At 39.1% G+C, this 21,581-nt stretch overlaps 1 protein-coding gene across 3 annotated transcripts; it reads left to right on the forward strand.

Moving 5' to 3' along the window:
* Nucleotides 1–626: 626 nt before the first annotated feature.
* LOC117304932 lies at nt 627–19,210 on the forward strand. Of its 3 annotated transcripts, XM_033789572.1 has the most exons (17): nt 627–711; nt 6,302–6,361; nt 7,368–7,493; nt 7,831–8,032; nt 8,674–8,827; nt 8,997–9,122; nt 10,094–10,220; nt 11,917–11,986; nt 12,460–12,574; nt 13,315–13,432; nt 13,678–13,784; nt 14,714–14,794; nt 15,159–15,769; nt 16,548–16,717; nt 17,459–17,620; nt 18,309–18,372; nt 18,937–19,210. In XM_033789572.1, the coding sequence occupies exons 3-17, from the start codon at nt 7,375–7,377 to the stop codon at nt 19,033–19,035; spliced, it is 2,325 nt and encodes a 774-aa protein (XP_033645463.1). In that variant the 5' UTR covers nt 627–711; nt 6,302–6,361; nt 7,368–7,374; the 3' UTR covers nt 19,036–19,210. The 3 variants fall into 3 exon arrangements, with proteins under 3 accessions (XP_033645463.1, XP_033645462.1, XP_033645464.1); XM_033789571.1 differs by lacking the exons at nt 627–711; nt 6,302–6,361 and adding an exon at nt 6,420–6,557; XM_033789573.1 differs by lacking the exons at nt 627–711; nt 6,302–6,361 and adding an exon at nt 7,006–7,035.
* Nucleotides 19,211–21,581: the final 2,371 nt, after the last annotated feature.

The following is a 21,581-nucleotide window of genomic DNA, read 5'->3' on the forward strand; positions in this document are numbered from 1 at the left end:
CTTTTCACCGGGGGTAGTAGTCGAGTCGTTCATCGGTGTAGACTTTCAAAAATGATACCACCATTTTGTCTGATTGTTGTCACCATTATGGCGTTCCACGTGAATATTGAAAACCGTTACAAAGCATGGTTTAAACTTGATGGTGGTAACACATAAACATCCCACAATGGATAATTACGGCTTTGGAAAAGTCGACGTTCACAAAAAAAATATCCTTGTGTAAAATTCCTTGGAATCCAGTGCTGGTCACAGGTGATGTGGAAATGAACTTCAAACTTGGGGGTTATCTCCTTTGATTACCGGGGTTTTTCGGAAAACTTGTTCTTGACAGGGTAGGAAACAAGCCCAGTTGTCATGTCGTCGACCCGGTGATGTGTTTGAGAGGGAGAGCACCCGCAGAGATTCTTCGCTGTCCGTCAACTGCCAATCACGGTGCGGACACGGGGTAGTGCCTGCGGTGCGAGATGCACGCTGAAGCTAATGGTATGTGACTTGGTGGAGGCATGCAGTCCGAGCACTGGCTCCATCCCGTGTACTCCTGGCTGGTAGCGGACGCTGGGTGCTGTCACTGCTCGTTTCCAGAGAGCCGCCCGTGAAATCCCATTTTTGTCAGAACCGATTGGTGTGTTACACGTTGTTAAACCCTTGGAAGTGCGTTGAAGGCTGGATTTTGTGAAGGGTGGTGGACTTCGGTTGAAATTCGATTATCAGGTAATAAACCAGCACGTGGATTAGACAACCATTGAGAAGGGTCCACTGTATATCTATGGTACAAACCAAAGGGCTAAGTTGGTCACAACAGTTTATGGTGTATCGTCGTGACCATCATCTAACCATAGAGAAAAGACAGAGGTCCAACCATGGTGTAAATGTCAGCGCCCTCTCATCAAGCCATCAAACCACATAGTTAACGAAACAAAACTCCACCTCAAGACAAATCCACCGTTATAAAAAGTCCTGTTAAAAATAACCCGAGTCCGTATTTTTTTCTATAAGCGCCAAGACTTTTTTTGTATACAATTAGCACAAACTGTTTCTCTCCAAAAGTTTCGCAGCGAACCCTTTTAGAAGTTAATGGCACACGGGGTGGCGAACAATACCTAAAGAGGGATTGTCGAGGCCCCCAAACTGTTTCCTTTCACATGGACGTTTTAACTCCACCTACACACAACACACGCAAACACAAAACACAGCTCATTATAATAAATATTTACACAAGTCAACCACGCTCCTTTCACTTGCACAAAAAATCGTGTAAATGGACCAGCCAGAGATTTGCCTCTAATCCCTGTGTTTGATCTAATACGCGGGCCGAGAACGGGTAATAGTTTTCCAGCTTTACTTATTCTTTACTTATTATGATCCGAGTGTATGCTGGAAAGGGGGGATTTTCTTTCCAACATGCAGTGTTATTTTCCCCACCAGCACACAACAACCTAATTACTCTGCTACGGGAGTGTAAAGGGGTGACAATCGCGCACAGAATGGCCCCTGTAAACACATCATACGTTCACAAATGCCGTTAAATGTGTTTATACTACATGAGAGGTTGTTTACTCGATCGCAAATGATGGTTGGAACTAACATTGCCCAGGGTGGCTGGCGGCTCTCTGGTTCAGGGGGATAAGAAACAAAATAGACGAAGAACATGCTGCCGGCTCGTTGATTGGTAAAAAGAGAAGTCTAGAGTATGTGATGACGCATCGTTGTTTTTATGCATCGATTCATCCACATCTTTAAAAAAAAACTTCCGAACAATTTATTACAAATCGACCTTTTTGTTTCCAATAAAACACCGATTACAGTCTTTAATTATGTTTGTTTGTTCAGTGAGTGTTTTGTCTTTAAAGCCATTGGACCCTTTTGGTAAACAGTACTGAACCTAGGAAAATTTCAGCCAGGAGAAAATAACGGGAAAACCCACTCCTGTATCCGCACGTTTCGCCGTGTCATGACATGTGTTTAAAATAAATCCGTAATTCTCGATATCGAGAATTTATATTGTTTTACTGTTTTCTCAAAAAGTAAAGCATTTCATGTAATAATATTTCAAGAGAAGTCTTTCACCACTACCTTCTGTTAACCCTGTAAGTTATTTGTAAATCTGTGAACTTTTTTTTTGTTCTGTACCGAAAGGGTCCAATGGCTTTAATGAGGTATGTCACTTGACAGTTAATATTCCGATATATGCCATGTTTTGTAAAAAGTATAGATTCGCCGAAACACGTTTGATTGCCAAAGACTGGTATCCTCTCACTTGGTGTGCATCAACACAAGCATCACATGAAAAGCATGTGAAACAAAATTGGGCTCAAACGGTCATCGAAGATACAAGAAAATAATGAAAGAAAAAACACCCTTGTTTCGCATAGACCATGAGGTAGTAATACCTCCATACATAGACCAGGGTCCAATTTCATAGCGCTGCTAAGCACAAAAATTTGCTTAGCATGACATTTCTCCCTCGATAAAAACAGGAATGCCAACCAAATTTCCACGTGATTTTCAGGACTAGCAAACAACAGCTCAATACCAGTGAGAAGCAACAGACAACAAATGGAAGTTTGGCTGGTAATCCAGTTTCTATCATGGAAGAAATTTTATGCTAAGCAAATTTGTGTGCTTAGCAGCTCTATGAAATTGGGCCCAGGTCTATATGTATGATCTATGCATAGACGTCTTGTGTGCTTTGAAATGACTGAGAAAGGCTTCATGCTTCACTTACAAATATTTGGGTGAAAATGGCCCTTTCTCTAAAACCACATCTGACTCAAAGGGTGCCGTTTTCTAAAAAATGTTTTGTATTATTCTCTCTCCATAGCTCTTTACCAAGTACGTTCCATTCTTTTGGGGAGTAATTACCAAAATTAATATGCAACCTCCCTTTAAAGACACTGTGGACACTATTGGTAATTGTCAAAGACCAGTCTTCTAACTTAGTGGGTCTCAAAAATATGCATACCATTACAAACCTGTGAACATTTGAGCTCAATCGGTCATCGAAGTTGCGAGATAATAATGAAAGAAAAAACACCCTTGTCAAACGAAGTTGTGTGCTTTCTGAATGCTTGATTTCGAGACCTCAAATTATAAACTCGAGGTCTCGAAATCAAACTGGATGAAAGTTACTTCTTTCTCGAAAACTACGTCACTTCAGAGGGAGCTGTTTCTCACATTGTTTTATGCTATCAACCTCTCCCTTTACTCGTAATCAAGAAAGGTTTTATGATGAAAATTTGTTGAGTAATTACCAATAGTATCCACTGCCTTTAATTACTTGTTTCGTGTGATGTCCATTAAAAGGGACCGGATGTTCTCTTTGCGGTTTCCACACACATGTCAACCGCAGAGTCAACTTTTCAGTTAGTGCTTCCGGTTTCATTGTCAAAGAATGATGTTACGTCATTGCTTGATGTTATTTTAAGCAGTAGGATTTGATACTTTGCATGGTGTTAATAATATGATAGAAAAGGTTTGCGGTAACATGTATTGATAAACTCTAACTGAGTTTTGGTGGTTGGTTCTGAAAAGAACCGTTGGTTTCATCTCCACGTTTCGATCAGGATCGTCTTATACTTGTTTTCTTCAGAAGAGTGGATTCGTTTCCATCAATTACTTTTCACTAACACAAATTATAGAACAACCAAAGAGGAAGAGGTAAACAACTGGGTATTCGACCACACTGTGGACATTTGGGTTTTAGGTAAAAAAAAAACATGTTTAGTGTCCCCCACCGCCACCTTCTTTGGGGGGGGGGGGGGCTTCTTCTTTCTTATGGAATGTCCGACCAATTGTCGTTAAAGCCATTATACACTTTCGGAACAGAAAACAAATAAAAGTTCACAGATTTACAAATAACTTACAGGGTTTACAGAAGGTAATGGTGAAAGACTTCTCTTGAAATATTATTCCATGAAATGCTTCACTTTTCGAGAAAACATTAAAACAATATTATTATCAATTCTCGTTGTCGAGAATTACGGATTTATTTTAAACACATGTCATGACACGGCGAAACGTGCGGAAACAAGGGTGGGTTTTCCCGCCGACTCCGATGACCGATTCAGCCTAAATTTTCACAGGTTTGTTATTTTTGTTATATCAGTTGTGATACTCGAAGTGTGGGCCTTTGGACAATACTGTTTACCGAAAGTGTCCAATGGCTTTAAAAATTGTTGGGCGGCAATAAAACAAAATGTATTAAAAAGGCCCTCCTCCTTCCCTTTTTTAAAGGCAGTGGACACTATTGGTAATTACTCAAAATAATGATTAGCATTAAACCTCACTTGATAACGAATAATGGGGAGAGGTGGGCACTGGCAGTATAAAATATTGTGATAAACGGCTCCCTCTGAAGTGGAGTAGTTTTCGAGATAGAAGTAATTTTCCACGAATTTGATTTCGAGACCTCAAGTTTAGAACTTGAGGTCTCGAAATCAACCATCTAAACGCACACAACTTCGTATGACTAGGGTGTTTTCTTCTTCTATTATTATCTCGCAACTTTGATGACCGATTGAGCTCAAATTTTGTAACTGTTATTGTCTCTCTGCATAATGTGCGCATACTGTTTATTTTGTTCGTTATTAGTTATTGTATGCCTATGTGGTTTAAGGGTTTTCTGTATTTTTTGTAACTATTGTATTTTTTTGATATTTTTAGACTCGCAAGCCGAAGTGAATTTCACTGTATATGTATTTATATGTGTGACAATAAACAATTGAATTGAATTGATTTGAATTGAAGTCTGTGAGCGTGGCTTTTAGTCTACCCGATAGCCAACACATTATTGCCTGAAATAGCGCCCTCTTGCAGATTAACCTCCGTCATTGGCCTACGGTTGAGAAGGAGCGTGTGATAGCAAATCTGCTGGGGGAATTCTGCGTGGCTAGCGCTAATGCAGAGAAATAACCACAGTCTCAGACTCGAAATGAAGTCTAGTCTGCTACCTTGGGCAAATTTCAAAAAGCTAGTAAAAAAGCACACAAATTTGCTTAGCATGGAATTTCTTCCTTGATAAAAACAAGATTACCAACCAAATTTTAATTTGTTGCATTATTGCTTGTTACTGGCATTCAGCTGTTGTTTGCTTATCCTGAAAAACACGTGGAAATTTTGTTGGTAATCCTGTTTTTATAATGCTAAGCAAATTGTTGTGCTTATTTACAGGCTATGAAATTGGGCACTGCAATGGGACCTTCATCGGTCATTGCCCATTCTCCCAACATGACCAAAATACTTGAGTTTAATTTTGTTTTCCTAATTGTAGTTGGAAGATCTTAGGCCGAGTAAAAAATAAAACATGTTTCACGTCCGGGTTTTTCAAAAAAAGGAGGAAGAGGGGCTTTTTATTTTTTATTTCAAGATGGCCGCCATTCTTTGTTAAAATGTCAAATATCCATTGTTTTTTCTACTGCTGAAATACACAAAACATAAATGAAACAATTTAGTCGAGGCATTCAGACAAGACATTCAGATTGTGTTTGCTGAGATCATTTAAAATAACCCTATTTAAAAAAAAAAATAATAATAATGTGCATAAAAAAAAAAAAAAAAATAAAAAATAAAAAAGGAGGCGGCCTGTAAAAAGGAAGCGGGCGGGGACGCGAAACATGTTTTTTTTTACTTGGCCTTAGTAGTATTTAGTGAAGCAGTTCGGCTGGCCCTTCGCAAGTTCTTGTGACCCCAAATAAATTATTTATCTCTCGATTAATTTCATTGTTATTAATTTACCTTCACTAAAAAAAAATAGTATGGATTCCACACAGCACAAACAATGTCCCTATACATTTACACAACTCAAACTCTCTATACGACGTAAACACGACTACACACTGTGTAGAAACAATAAAATAGACGAAGTCGAAAACTTGTTCTCGAAGAGGTTTGTAGGTCATGCATGTCATGGGGCATATTGAAGTACACATGAAGTAAAGTAAAGGCTACAAACAAGTTCAGAGGAAACTCTGATAAGTCAAGGTGGGAAATTTGGGCCCATCCGTGTGGTATACTAAAAAGGGGGTAATAAACCTTAGAGAGAGGACCAAACTTATAAGATTCACCCATCGATCGAAGTATTTACATGTAAGTCATTAAGACACAAGAGTTGAATATAAATGTCAACTAATATTAATAAACTAACTAACTTATTAATTTATAATAAAAACAGAAGTAGATAGGTTGATTACGCAATGACATGTTTAATGTTACGCTTACATGTTTGGATCAGAAGGCATTTTCTTTTAATCAGCCCATACTTAGTCTAAATAAAACAAACTTTCGAACTCACCTTTGTTTCCAGAAAATGAGATCCCATTGCTCCCACAGAAAAGTTTGACAAGTTGAAGTTGGCGTGAACTTGGTAAGTTGATATAGCGCCCTCAAGTGTCGAAGCTGCGCTCTTGTTGACACAAATTTATTTGCCGTGCGCCCCCAAAAATTGAATGCGGGTCATTTTGAAAATTTATTGACAAGCATTTCCTGCTCTGTCGATCCAAGGCCCTCGTCACATTCCAATCAGCAGAAATTAAGTCCATGGATCTAGAGCAACAAGGAATGTAAGTATTTTACTAAAGAGGGTTGAGACTATAGATGGATAATTGTCGAATTTGGTGATGGATATTTAAGTAAGGCAGGCCACCGCGAGTGCGCTGGAAGAAATTGCCATCGACTCGCTCGTTTATCATGTTTATAAAAGCAAACTGCTGAGTGTTGTTTTTTATAAATACGTCGTACACTTACAAATGTGTACACTCTTTGTACAGTATATGGGGGGGGGGGGGGGCTACATACTAATAAGAACCGTGAGTTAGCCCTTAACTTAACCCTCCACAATTTATTCGGTCAATGAAATTGAAAGGTTCCCGTTCCTTCCTCCATGGTTCCCGAGCAAACGAAGTCAATTGATTGAAAGTTGCAGGCCTGAAGTTGTTCCTAGCTAGCCCCACATAACTGTCCTGTGTGGCCAAGGAGAGTTGAGTGAGAAGAGTGGGCCACACGGTCACAGGTGGTGCCAAGTTCTACAAGAAGAGCTAGGTCAAAAAGCTTTTTTTCAGTTTAGCTGGGCCAATGATTTGAACAATACGTAGTTCCTACTACTACTAGTACTAGTGTAGTAGTACTAACTGTCATTTATTTAGGGATTCTCAATCTCATTCTGTTTTTGTAATTTTTTCGTAAAATTTGAAATACTCGCATTTTTCTACGTTCATACAAATGCTTTCAACTCAATTCAAGTGCACTATGATGATCTTGAATTTGATAGAATAGTGGCTTTTGAATAATTTTAGGGTTGGGGTGGGGGGGGGGTAGTGATTGCTTGGAGATTGAGTTATAGCCCTTGACTTTCAGTATTTGATTCAACTTAGATCCAGCATGAAAGTTGAACCAAGGCCAAGGCTTCCTGAGGGAGTCAAAAGCTACGATCAGCACGGATTTGCTGTCTTCTGCGAAGACACTTTCTGTGACTCAGAAAGACATCATCCGGAAGAAAAGTAAGTTTCTTATAAAGGCAATCATAAGAGTAGCTATAAATATAAACATGAATAGTAAACTTGCGAGTGTAAAAATCTCTTTTGAGGGAGTGTTGGCTCTGAAAAGAGCTGGTTTGGTCTTGACGTGTCAAACAGTACTCTGCTCGTCTTCAGATGAATCAGAAAGGCAATCATGACCAGTATACAAATTTGTAATGAGACACTATCGATAACCCGACTCATGTGACCCACGTTGCGCTTCGGATATGATTGGGAGGTGCTATATCAAAGTGCTGTTTTATAATCAATTATTTAGGCCATTAGGCCTACTTTATTATTTCTTTGTTTTTGTTGTCAGGATAAACACTTTGGTCAACAGTCCAGCACACATTGAAGCATGGCAAAGTGTGTTATCAGACTGGTCTTGGACTCAGATAAACGGTAGCAGTCGGCTAAGATCACTCATCAGAAAGGGTGTTCCCCCGTCAATGAGACAGGAACTGTGGCTGAACTTACTGGCTTGTAGGAACCTGAAAGAGACGTCAAAGTTCAGCTATCAGGTATTCAAACTCTTTGTTATACCTTTTCACACTGTACCTCTTTCCCTGGATTTTTTTAGTGGTGGAAAAATGTTTGCCTGGAAATCATTGCGAGATGGATCAGTTACATGGAAGATCTTCCTATGGCTTCAGATAACCATTTTTACTTGTGAATACCCAATTTCACATTTTCGTTGAAAACCTTTGAAAGGAAATTGCAAGTGTAAATATAACAAATTTGAAAATGTGGAGACTGGTTGAAAACAGAGGAAATGCTTCCTGTGGTGGTTGGGGAATCCTGAGTGCCAGGCGGGTTTTCAGGCACCGACCAATTTTGGCAGAAACTCGCTTCTTGTCCCCATGGAATACATCACTGGGGTGACCCCGGGAGTTTTTTTTTACCGCTCGATTGACCCCGCTGACTTTCACACTATCCCACATTTCATAGGGTTCCGGTTACACGTTTAAAGAATACCCCAGGGTTTTACTGCTTACTCCTAATCCGGGCTGTAGTGGCTATTCTCTTGGGTTTGCCCAGTTTCCAGGGCAGACCTCTTGATAAGAGTGGGTGGTTTGTCGTTGAATTCATCAAATTCAAGCAAATCCATGAGAAGGCTTTTGTAAAATTTGGGGTAATTTTAGATTTTTGTTTTTCTCTTTAGAAAAGTGTGAGGTTGATACGCCAAGAGCTTGTCGACTTAGGAATCAGTGAGTATTGCCTAAAGGAGGGGCTTCTGGAAATGTCTGGGGCCTCGGACACGCAACAGAATCATGTCGTCCCACCGCAAGTCATTCGCCAAATTACTGTGGATGTCGGTAAGTTTATATAATGTTATCAATGCACTTCACTGGCTTCCTGTACATCAGCGAATTGTTTTCAAGGTGTTGGTTCTGGTTTTTTCGCACTGAGGTGATCCAATTGCATACCTTCCCTTTATACCCTATTTGACTTGGATTAACTTTTCCCACCCCCCTTTTTCTTTAGACCGTTCGTTTCCCTCACATCGATTGTTCATCGATGGTTCTCTAGAGGCTAAAGAAGGTCGAGCTTCGTTGTTCCGTCTTCTTGCTGTGTACGCTCTCTATAATCCACAAGTTGGTTACTGCCAAGGTAAAACACAACTGTAAAAATACAATTTCCTATCTAATGGTCGGTGTGAATTTTGTTTCGTGTGTACAGCCACAATTAAGCTTGGGCGATATCACGATATTATCGAATATCGCGATACTAATTTGGAAACGATTTCGATATTGGATCGATTTGGTTTTAATCGAAATATCGATATATCGCGATATCGATTAATTATTGCAATATCGCAATGTATTTCTTAGCACCCTTATAGGTTTGGAGTAAAACCAGAAGAACAGGTCATTAGAACACCTCTCTTATGCTATGACTGTCTCTTCTACAACTTTCACTGGGAGTTTGAAGACTGATGGTGTCAAATTTAATTAATCGCAATTATATCGAATATCGCGATATATTGTCAGCGATATATCGCGAAAAAAAATAAACCGATATCGCCCAAGCTTAGCCACAATCATAGTTACACTTTTTGTTACAAAGACACCAAATGAACAACAGATAGGTATCGAGTAAATATGTGTAAATCTTGTAAAAGTAGATTATTTTATATACATGGTGTTATCGTAAACCAAATATACAAATTAAGAAAGTCGAGCATAACGGTTTCGTTTCTGTATTTTACGAAACGTTGAGACCAATTTCAAAACTGACTCCGTGGCAGTACAGTTAATTACGATCCTATAAGCTAAAGTAGTAGTCCAGTCTAATTTCTATACATCCGCCCTGGTAATAGTTAAAAAGCAGGACAGTTCTTTTCAGAACTGAGAAGTCTCCCGAACCTCCGATTATCTACTCCACGGCAGTAGAATAAAGCAAGACAGTTCACTAAGAACAAACTCTACCTGGCAAGTAGATACACACATGGTGTTACCGCAAACCAAATATACATTGATACCTCACCATGCAATGCCTCAAATCCTATATTATTGATAACGAGTTATTGATATCGCCTAAAAAAAATTGTGTTTTTTGTTTTTGTTTTGTTTCATCGATAGGGATGTCATACATTGCCGGCATGCTTCTGATGCAGATGTCGAACGAGGAAGAGGCATTCTGGGCGTTGGTGGCGCTGTTTGAGAAGCCAAAATATCTGTCGGGATACTTTGACCAGTCTCTTTTAAGGTATGGTTCTGTTTTGGGACAAAGTTGATTCAATCTAAAGCCCGGTTCATACTTCCTGCGAAAGCGAATGTGGTACAAATTTTGACATTACAAATTCGCAATAAATTATTCGATGTTAAATTTGCATCGGGGATAAAGAATATTAATTTTAGTTTTTACCCATGCACCGATGTGTGTTAGCACTGTATACTCAGTACTTTCCCGAGTCCTGTGAAAAAAATATCACAGGCATGTTACTCAGGTGGGATTCGGACCCACGACCCTTGCAATTCTAGAGCAGTGTCTTACCAACTAGACTACCGAGGTTGCCCGGTAGCTAGAGGCAGTTCGAATTCTATGTTAATAAATTATTCGCAACATTTGAACTGTGTTCCACTCCTGCGAAAGGAAACATTCGCTGCAAAAACAGCCCTGTGATATCAATATACGCTTTGCACTCACAGGAAGTATGAACCTGACTTGATCCTCTATTTTTCAAATAAAACATCACAAAGGAATGATACACCGTTGGCGTTTGGAAGGGTACTTTTTCCAATTATGTAGTTTCGAAGAAATATATCATAAAGGGATGGTACATCATTAAAAATCCTCAAAACATACAATAAGGGGATGGTACATTATTGGTTGTTGCAAGAGTACATTCATTCCAATCCTCTAGTTTTCCTGAAACATTAAAAAGGGATGGTTCATCATTGGTTATTGGAAGAGTACATTCATTCCAATCCTCTAGTTTTCCTGAAACATTAAAAAGGGATGGTTCATCATTGGTTATTGGAAGAGTACATTCATTCCAATCCTCTAGTTTTCCTGAAACATTAAAAAAAGGGATGGTTCATCATTGGTTATGGGAAGAGTACATTCATTCCAATCCTCTAGTTTTCCTGAAACATTAAAAAGGGATGGTTCATCATTGGTTATGGGAAGAGTACATTCATTCCAATCCTCTAGTTTTCCTGAAACATTAAAAAAAGGGATGGTTCATCATTGGTTATGGGAAGAGTACATTCATTCCAATCCTCTAGTTTTCCTGAAACATTAAAAAGGGATGGTTCATCATTGGTTATGGGATGAGTATTTCATTCCAATCCTCTAAATATTTCCACCATGACCATCTTAAATCTTGCAAATCTGTGAACATTTATATTTTCAATCAATGCTATTAATTTTTTACAAATGTTGTTGGCATACCCTTTACAATATTTTGTAGTAATAAAAGTTGTTGACCATTTCATTATGGTGGACCTTTTTTATGCTGATTGGCAGCATAATGCCCAACAGGAACTACACGGTGCTATAATCAGGGATGAGATTGTTTAGACTTTTGTCTCAATTCAGACTTTTTATGTCGGCATGATGAAGAAAATCAGACAATATTTGTTTGCCACGAATACTTAAGTCCTGCTCATCGGTCTACTTCTCTAGTGCTTTGGATACTGTTTCCAAAAGCTCCTTGGAATCTATAACCCCAGGGGTTACCAAGCGGTAGAAATGACAGCATTTCAACATGCCTTTGAATTTGTATCCAAGTTGCAGACTTTTTCGTTAGTAATGACTCTCACCCCTGTCTCATAATTCAAACGTAGTCCCACCTTGCAGGAAAATACTGAATGTCACTGAGCGACGGATTAGTCGCTACAAAAAGAAACCACTATTATTTTCATTATTTTTTATTATTGAAAATTGTTCTCAATTCCAGGATTCAACAGCATGCAGCCGTCTTCCAGAAATTGATCACCAACAGACTACCCAAGTTTGCCAGACATTTGGTGAGTAAAATAGGCAAAGGCTACCCTGAGGACTCTGCATTATGTCACCAAGTTGTAAAATGTAGCCAATACTGCCATGATAAAATTCCCCCCCTTAAAGAGTTTTCTCCCAACATACGTAAAATAACAAATCTGTTCAAACTTTGACTCAATTGTTCATCGAAGTGGCAAGAGAAAAAAACACCCTTCTTTTGCACAAATTTGTAAGCTTTTTCATTTTTTCAAGTCTTTTATTATTTGAGTGAGAAATTAACTCTTCCTTAAAAATAATTTTACTTCAAAGGGAGCCAATTCTCACAATGATTTATACTATCAACAGCTCTCCGTTGCTCGTTACCAAGGAATTTGTTATGCTAACAATTATTTTGAGTAATTACCAGTAGCGTCAAATGCCTTTAAAGACAATATTTCTCATTTGTTTCGTTCTACATCATATTAAATATTGCAACTTTTTTTATTTTGTGCATTTTTAGGCATCGATGGAGCTTCACCTCTTAACCTTCGTCACGCCCTGGTTCATGTGTCTCTATACATCGTTCCCGTGCTGGGATACTGTACTGACGATATGGGATCTTATCTTACTGGATGGTAATTTGAAAAAAATGCAATCGTTGTGGACTAGCGGTTCAGAGCACCAGACTCATGCTCAGGTGTTTCTGACCAGTAGAGTGAGGGTCTAAAGCCTGTCTGGTAATTGTCAAAGACCAGTCTTCTCACTTGCTGTATCTCAACATATGCATAAAATAACAAATCTGTGAAAATTTGAGCTCAATCGGTCGTCGAAGTTGCGAGATAATAATGAAAGAAAAAACACCCTGGTCACACGAAGTTGTGTGCTTTCGGATGCTTGATTTCATGACCTCAAATTCTAAATCTGAGGTCTCAAAATCAAATTCGTGGAAAATTACTTCTTACTTACATCACTTCATGCCTCAGAGGGAGCTGTTTCTCACAATGTTTTATACCATCAACCTCTCCCCATTACTCATAATCAAGAAAGTTTTTATGATAATAATTATTTTGAGTAATTACCAATAGTGTCCACTGCCTTTAAGTCCCCCAGTCGTAGTGGCACTTTTGTCTTCACTTTCATTGGAGAGTCCTTGCCTGACGTGGCAAGTGCCCTTTAAAATTACTAATCTTATAACTTTATGTGAGCTATTTATGGAGTGGCATTTATAGGTCAAAGTAGCCTTGCTGTATGATGAGGTCATGGCTAATAAATTAAAAACCACTTTGAACGCTACTGAAGAGCGCCACCCACTTTTCCGAAAGCCCCAGCAAGCCTACCAAACAAAATAAATATACATGTTTATTTTTTATTTTAGGTATTAGTACGATATTCCGTGTCGCCTTGGCTGTCCTACGAGTGAGCCAAGACGAACTTCTTCAAACTTCCGACATGTCACGCATCCTTCCAAAGCTTCTTCATCCACCGCCAGAACTGTAAGTTTCTGTTCCCAAACTCTGTTCTTTTTTTCTTATCAATTTTGAGCGAAACAGTCGGGAAAATTTGAGCAAAACAGTGGGGAAAACGTGGGTACAGCAAGGAAAAAAAAACAAAAAAAACAGAGATTGCAAATCTGTAAGGTCTGTAGTGAACATTGGTAATAAAATTTTCTGTAAAGAAATAAAACAAATTTTTTTCACAATACTTTAATTTTGGTTTTTAACTTTTTTCTTTTTAACAGCGTTAGTGCTGAGACGTTGCTGCCAGTGATTTGGAAAATGACTGTAGACAAATGGGAGATTGATGCTCTACAAGCAATAGTTGCTGAGGAATTTGATTCTAAACCAGGTAATTAGTTACTAGTTAGTGGTGAAGAATCTGGTCCTAAACCAGGTAATAAATACTAGTTAGTGGTAAAGAATCCGATCCTAAACCAGGTAATAAATACTAAGTATAAGGGTGAAAAATCCGATCCTCAACCAGGTAATAACTGGTTAGTGGCCAAAGAACCTGTTTCTAAACCAGGTAATAACTAGTTATTGGCTTAAGAATCCGATCCTAAACCAGGTACTAACTGGTTAGTGGCCTAAGAACCCAATTCTGAACCAGGTAAAAATAACTAGTTAGTGGCTGAAGAATCCAATCCTAAACAAGATAGTAGTAACTAGTTAGCAGTGAAAATCCAACCCTTTACCAGGTAATACTAATTTAGTGGACTGAGAGTGTTCAGCTAAACCAGGTTATAACTAGTTGGTGGCTGAAGAATCCAGTCCTTAAACCAGGTGAAATACCTACTACGTGGCTGAAATTTTTGGATCCTTAACCTAGATCCATTATTACCATTTTCTTGAAAGGATCCATTATTACCATTTTCTTGAAAGCAAAAATTTTACTTAAGCACGAAAACAGCTCGCTTATTTTACACATGTTACTGGCCAAAATGTTATGCCATATACATTGATTGTGACTGGTATTTAGCTGTTGTTCACTTAGCATAACAATTGAGTGTAGTCTTGGCCGGTAATCTGATTTTTACTAAGCAAGGATTTTTTTGCTTAAGCAAAATTTTGTGCTTAAGCAGCTCTATGAAATTGGGCCCTGGTAATAACTAGTTATAACAGTGAAGTACACAACTCTATGACAAGGAACAGCCGGTTGGTTAGTGGAAGAAGAATCAGTTTTTTAACCAGAAAATTTGTTCGCTAAAGAAGTTGGTCCTAATTTAAATTTGGTGCATTGTTGATAATAAATTGTGCGCTTTTAACCAACACTTTTAGGGCGCAAAAGACGGCGGCATTTGGAATCGGAGTCTGACGATTCTGAGCAAGCAGGAAAACGCCCTCGTGGGGAAGATAAAAGTAAGTCAAATCGTTTTATGAATCATCCTTTGATTGCAACATTGTTTTTGTCAATATATCAAATCAAATTTATGAAGCAAATGCTAGTTGAAAACACCCGTGAACCATTCAAAATTCTGTCCAAGTGTTCTAGCTGGGCTATAGTCCAGTATCGAAAAGCATCCCTGTATAATAGTGAAAAAGCATGTGCCACTGCCTAGTCACATAAAAAGTTCAGTATAAACTTTGCACACATAGCATGGCTGCCCAATAAAAGCCAAGCAAAACCTGTGCATTTGATATAAAGAAGAATAAGTAGCATCTCTATGTTTCTGTTTAACTGTTGCTTTTAAATTTCTATATTTATTTCATTTTATATTTTCAGGTGAAGAGACCACGATGTTCCAGAGAGTTCTTGGTCTCTTCCGATCCTCAAGCTCTCGGCAGACTCAACCTTCCAAGATGTCTCACGCATCTCGAACCAGAGCGTCAAACCGAGCCAATCAGACGAGACGGAGGACGCCGGGAATGGCCAAGGCAAGCACCCAGCCATGGAGTATGGCACCAAGTATCGCAAAACCTTTCTCAATACAGGATAACTCATCAGAGGTACCGTTTGTCCTCGGCAAGGCACCAGACTGGAAAACGTGCACTGAGTTTAGTTTTGCACCCAATGTCGTTAAGGATAAATCTGCTCCCTTAACCAAGGGTGTGCTGCTGATGAAGAGTAAGGCGCCAGACCAGAAAATCAGCACAGAGTTAAGTCTTGCACCCAATGCTCTCGCCGGTAAAGCTGCATTACAAAACAAGAAGGTGACATCATCGAAAGCTAAGGTGCCAGGCTCTGTGAGGTGGACCAGGTTTGAGGAGTCGGTGACCTCTTGTTCGTCGCCGTGGAGGGAGGGACTCCGTGCCCTGACCATGACTCTCCCAGTGCATGATGGGATAATATTAAGCTCCGAAGACACTACGAGTACCGAGCTGTCGTACAGCAAGGTAAAGTTTCAAGTGTAATGATAATTTTGTTTAGTTATTATTGCTAATATTAATAGTAAGTATTGCTTTTAGTGCTTTTACAATAAGGTCTCAACGGACATCTTATTAGTGCCCAGGTCTTTAGGCCAATACCCGTCTTCTCACTTGCTGTATCTGAACATATGCATAAACTAACAAAATAACCTGTGAAAATTTTAGCTCAATTGGTCATCGAAGTTGCGAGATAATAATGAAAGAAAACACCCTTGTCATAAGAAGTTGTGTGCTTTCAGATGCTTGATTTTAAGGTCTGAGGTCTGAAAATCAAAATTACTTCTTTCGTGAAAACTACGTTACTTCAGAGGGAGCTTTTTCTCACAATGTTTTATACTATCACCAGCTCTCCATTGCTTGTTACCAAGTAAGTTTTTATGCTAAAAATTATTCTGATAATTACCAATCAAGTCTAGTGTCTTTAAAGGTACTGGACCAATACTCTCACTTGATGTGTCCCATCTATGCATACAAAAACAAGTCATCGCAGTTGCACAAAATTGGTGTGCTAATAAAAGGCTTAAAACCTGAAGTCTTATAATTAGTTGAGTGAGAAATTACCTCTATCTAAAAAACTATGTTACTTCAGAGGGAGCCTTTACTCACATTTCCTTTATACTGTCGACAGCCCTCCTTTGCTTGTTACCATGTAAAATGTTATGCTAACAATTATTTTGGGTAATTAGTGTTGAGTGCCTTAAAACAAGCACTAAGTCGAGGAACCCTGTATTTTTTCCGTCCCCAGAAGGAAAACAGTCTCAGTAAACCTACCTCCGGCCTGGTAGGGGAAGTCGAGACTTCAATTAGGAGCCACCATGAAATCACCAATGGATCTTCAGAGCCGGGAACCAAACCTGAGCTTCAGGCGGGGGACGAGGAGAGAATATCTCCCTGTATTATTGCTGCAGAGGAGAGGTATGTGTAATTTATAAAATGGGTTGGAGTTGAACAACGACAAACAGGATAAATGTTTACGCAATGACCATTGGTCAACTATTGTTTGCGGCTTGAACCTGTGACCTCCATGTTAGCGTGCTGGCGCTCTACCAACTGAGCTATCTCTGGCATGGTTGGCTTGTGCGTAAAGTGCTCGCCTCTCACCAAGGTGACCCTGGTTTGTTTCCCAGCCAGGGCCATATGTGAGTTGTGCGTTAGTTCTCTGCTGTGCCACCAGGGTTTTCCAAACCATCCGGTTTTCCTCCCTCAGGAAAAATCAAACACTTTCGATCTTGGCTGTGCTCCGTGGTCATAATGGGTCGATGTGGCTTGCAGCCAAGGGCGCCCTTGCATGCCTGCTTCTCGAACACGTTGGAGCCGCGTCCTTTGCAATTCAGCTCTTAGCTGCGAGTAAGGATGATTAGCCCCCCAAATTATTATGAATTTTTATTATTATATCTCTCTAACCCTATGGTTGGGGAATATGTTGACCTACTTGGAAGATCACAAACATTGGATAAGATAAATTAGTTGGTGGAGCAACTGTACGTTGATCTGGAGGTCATAGATTCTAGTAAAATTTTCTTTGTTTAAACAAAAATATTCAAGAGATGTAACCTTATTTATTTACTTATTATCGCCCAGGAATCGATGAAAGCTCCAAATAAAGTGTATTTAAAAAAAAAAAAATTACCCATTTTTACCATTGTCTCTGAACAGTTTGAATCCGTTTACAACTTCCCTTCAAAAGTCATCTCAAAGACGCTCCTCAAATAAGGCCCTTAGATTTAGTCCCCGGTTTTCTGAGGAACGAGGGAAGCTCACCAGCCGAGAAAACATCCGCTCACTCAACACGCCAAGTGGACGACGGTTCCTCAGCAAGTATGAACAAATATTATTACTTTGTCATTGAAAATGACTCATTAATTTTAAGGTATATGTCCCTGGCTTTTGTTTTGTTTTGATTATGTTTGTACTTTGTATGTGTTTTTATGCCGAATAAATAATAATAATAATAAATAATAATAAGGGTGTCATGGCCGAATTGTTAAGACCATCAAATTCAAGTTCAGGACCAAATTTCATTGAGCCACCTAAGCAAATAGTGCTTAACTCTTTTTTGGTAAGCATAAACGAGTAGGATACCAGTCACAAATTGTACACATGACGTGGTAATTTGGCTGGTAACCCTATTCTGGTTAGCTAAATAATTTTGTTGTGCCTAGCTACTTTTTCTGCTAGGCAAGCACCCTTAATTATAGGCTTGCATGCTACAGTGATTAAGTTCATCTTTGCGGCTAAGAGCACTGAGCCCAATGGCTCTGCTTAAAACCATAAGCAAAGAAGCAGCCCAGAAGCAGAGAATTCCGAGCTTTTGTCAAGAAAAAAATTATGTCTCGGGTTAAGCAGGGAATTTTTGCTTGTGCGCATGTTTACTTTATTACACAGCTAGCGCAGAAATTCAGATTATCATGCCTGACTCAGTTCTCCTTTTAATTTGTGGCTTTATTTGAGAATTTTCCTCTGGTTTGAAATTTTCCCCTCTTTTTGAATGTTTTCCTCTCTGTAGGTCAGCCAAAGTGATGCATTCATTCAAGACATTCCACACTCCAACACCACTCAGAAAGTCCCAGGTAAGTCCTTTATTGCTCCCTATAGCAGGGCTTGAATTTTTTACTGCACCACTGGCTCTTGGACAGTGATTTTATCATCGGGCGAGTAAACTCATGACTGGACAAGTCCGGCGGACTTGTGATTGTGGTTACAATTTTACTTTCAGCCTAATTATAAATATGCCAATCAAAGACTTGTTTTCCATAATATACAACGAGATAAATCTTCTCTCACTGCCTAATATGTAAAAAAAGAAAACACTACATGTTTTCTGTACAGAAACTTATAAATGCACACATTTTTTTATGCTGCATGCAGACAGTCAAAAGTGCAAGCATCACCTCGGACCAATCATAAAACAGATATGAAAGCTTATGTCACAGCTCGTTTATCCAATGAAATTGTTGGGCCTGTAAGAACAGTGCCTGTCTGCCTGTCCAGGGGACCATGCATTCATGGGGCCCATCTTCATCCTTGCAGGTCAAGACAGGGGACCAGTCTACCTTAATCATTGATCATTCTGACAGAGTCCCTAAAAAGTGTCGTCAATGATTTTTGTTTCTGTTGTGTTTATTTCTGATTAGGGATGTGGACGTCACTCATGTTCAGACTATGCCAGCCCTGATCTGGAGGTTGAGCTTCAACCGATGAAACTCGCAGCACGCTTGAAAAAAGACTACTAGAAATAGAGGGCGCCCTTCACCTGTCTAATCATGCTGATCTGTAAATTCGTGCACATTTTTATATTTCTTTTGCAAATTGCTGAAGAGTCATTGCAGCTATTATGTCCTGTACAAATAATGTTGTTTAAAGTTTTGTTTAAAGACACTGGACAATATTGGTTATTGTCAAAGACCAGTCTTCTCACTTGTTGTGTCTCAACATATGCACAAAGTAACAAACCTGTGAAAATATGAGCTGAATTGGTCGTCGAAGTTGCGAGATAATATAGTTAGAAAAAACACCCTTGTCTCACGAAGCTGTGTGCTTTCAGATGCTTGATTTTGAGACCTCAAAATCTAACTCTGAGGTCTCGAAATCAAATTCGTTCAAAATTACTTCTTTCTCGAAAACTGCATTACTTCAGAGGGAACCGTTTCTCACAATGTTTTATACCATCAACCTCACCCACTTGTTACCAAGTAAGTTTTTATGCTAACAATTATTTTAAGTATTTACCAATAGTGTTCACTGCCTTGAAAAACTGCTGAGAAAATTATTCATTTTCTTCGGTAAGGTTTGCGGCAATACAATGTACTCACAGCAATCTCTTTGAACATGTTGAAGAGTTAATAATAAATAATAATAATAACAACCGTATTTATAACGCGCCTTTTGCCAAAGGATACAACGAGCCAGGTATTATTACTGCACAGAGTGGGACAAAGTTTGAGGTATAAGATCTAATCCTTAGCAACATGTAATGGTTTACAAGGTGCTGTGGCGCAATATGCTGCCAATCCAGCCAGGAACACCGGGGCGAACCCCTTTTCTTTGCGATAAGCACACTGGGTTCTTTTACAAGCATTTACACAACACACGGGACCAACGGATTTATGTCCCATCCGAAGGATGAAGCAATGGTTAAGTTTCACGGCTGGGGACTCGAACCCACACTCTGCTGATCAGAAACACCAGAGTTTGAATTCGGTGCTCTTCACCGCCCGGCCACGACACTAGAGTTTGGGTTGTTCTGAAAAGAAGCGGTTGTTTCTGAGAAGGTGGTTCTTCTAAGAACATGTTGTGTAACCTCTTCAGTTGTGTAACCTCTACGGCTCATAAATAATGTACCGATTATTTAGAACAATATAATATCAGGCACCTATGACTGTGTTGCTCTAAGGCACTGGACACTTTTGCTAAATACTCAAAATAATTGTAGCATAAAAACTTACTTGGTAAGAGCAATGAAGAGCTGTTGATAGTTTAAAAAAAAATTGAGCAACGGCTCCCTCTGAAGTAACAAAGTCTCTGAGAAAGGGGTATTTCTCACTTAATTCTTAAACTCCAGGCCTGAAGCCTTAAATTAGGAATCTGAAAGCACACAAATTTGTGCACAAGGGTGTTTTTTATTTCAGTATTATCTTGCAACTTCAGTGACCCTTTGAGTCCAAATTTTCTCAGATTTGTTATTTGATGTGTACATCATTGGGACCAAGTGAGAATATAAGTACAGTGAACTGGTCTTTGACAAATACCAAAGGTGTCCGGTGTCTTCAAGGACACAAGTGTCACGACCATGCCTTGAACCCGCACTCTGCTGGTCAAAAATATCAGAGCTTCAGTCCGATGCTCATGTCCCACTCGGCCCTGACGTACCAACCTGAGATAATTAATTTGATGCATTTAAAACCAACCTGGAGTTTCTCAACAATTAAAGTATACTTCACTATGTAGCTGGGTTTTTCCAGATCAAATACCAACAAATGAGACCATCCACCACCAATGGGCTGTAAAGTTGACACTTTTACTGTTATGGGCTCAATGCATTTTTGGAGAGAGTGTGTAATCAGCTTCAAAATGATACCATCCACATTTAAATCAGACTTTTCTTGACGAAGTTATGATTTCTCAAAGCCACCTACTTTTTTATTCAGATTTCTCAAAGATTTCTTGAAAACCCAAACAATTTAATAGGCTCTGCAATGTACAAGTGCAACTTTACAGCCTATTGGTGGTGGATGGTCACAAATTACATCAAAGAAATTCATTGTTAATATTGACTGTTTCATCAATAACATTAATACTGAAATCTAATTTGTCTTGACGCCTCCTTATTCCAGAGGTTAATCATCAATGGGAGACTTTCTGGGACGATAGAGGGCAGCAGACTTACCGGGTAAATCCATTGTTCTCAGAATTACGCGCATGTTCAGAACTACGTAAACAATGGAAATTTACCCGGTATGTCTGCTGCCGCCTAGCGTTGGAAAGTCTCCTATTGATCTCCATTTTATGTTCGAAGAGTTTATAGTGAAGGGTCGCAATCTCTTTCCACTATCATAGACCTGAAAGGCTTGCATTTAAGGCGAACATTTGCAAAAATTTTTACAAAATCTCGAGGGGGAAGACTTGCACATTATTTATAAGAGCCAAATTTCGACAAGATCACAAGGGGTAAACCTAGCACTTTGGTCAACAATTTGCGAAGTTCTAATAAAACCACCCTTATCGGCCTATTTTTTCAAATACCAGTAATTCCCTCAATAAAGCTCCTTTATTGGGTCAA

This window comes from Asterias rubens, chromosome 22 (assembly GCF_902459465.1).
Source record: "Asterias rubens chromosome 22, eAstRub1.3, whole genome shotgun sequence".
Taxonomy (NCBI): domain Eukaryota; kingdom Metazoa; phylum Echinodermata; class Asteroidea; order Forcipulatida; family Asteriidae; genus Asterias; species Asterias rubens.

What these genes read in the sequence shown, in the direction of transcription:
- LOC117304932 (XM_033789571.1), top strand. Translation starts at nt 6,535, where the DNA reads ATGGATCTAGAGCAACAAGGAAT. An exon ending in AGACATCATCCGGAAGAAAA is followed by an intron (nt 7,494 to 7,830) that starts GTAAGTTTCTTA and finishes TTTTGTTGTCAG; the next exon opens with GATAAACACTTTGGTCAACA. An exon ending in CCAAATTACTGTGGATGTCG is followed by an intron (nt 8,828 to 8,996) that starts GTAAGTTTATAT and finishes CTTTTTCTTTAG; the next exon opens with ACCGTTCGTTTCCCTCACAT.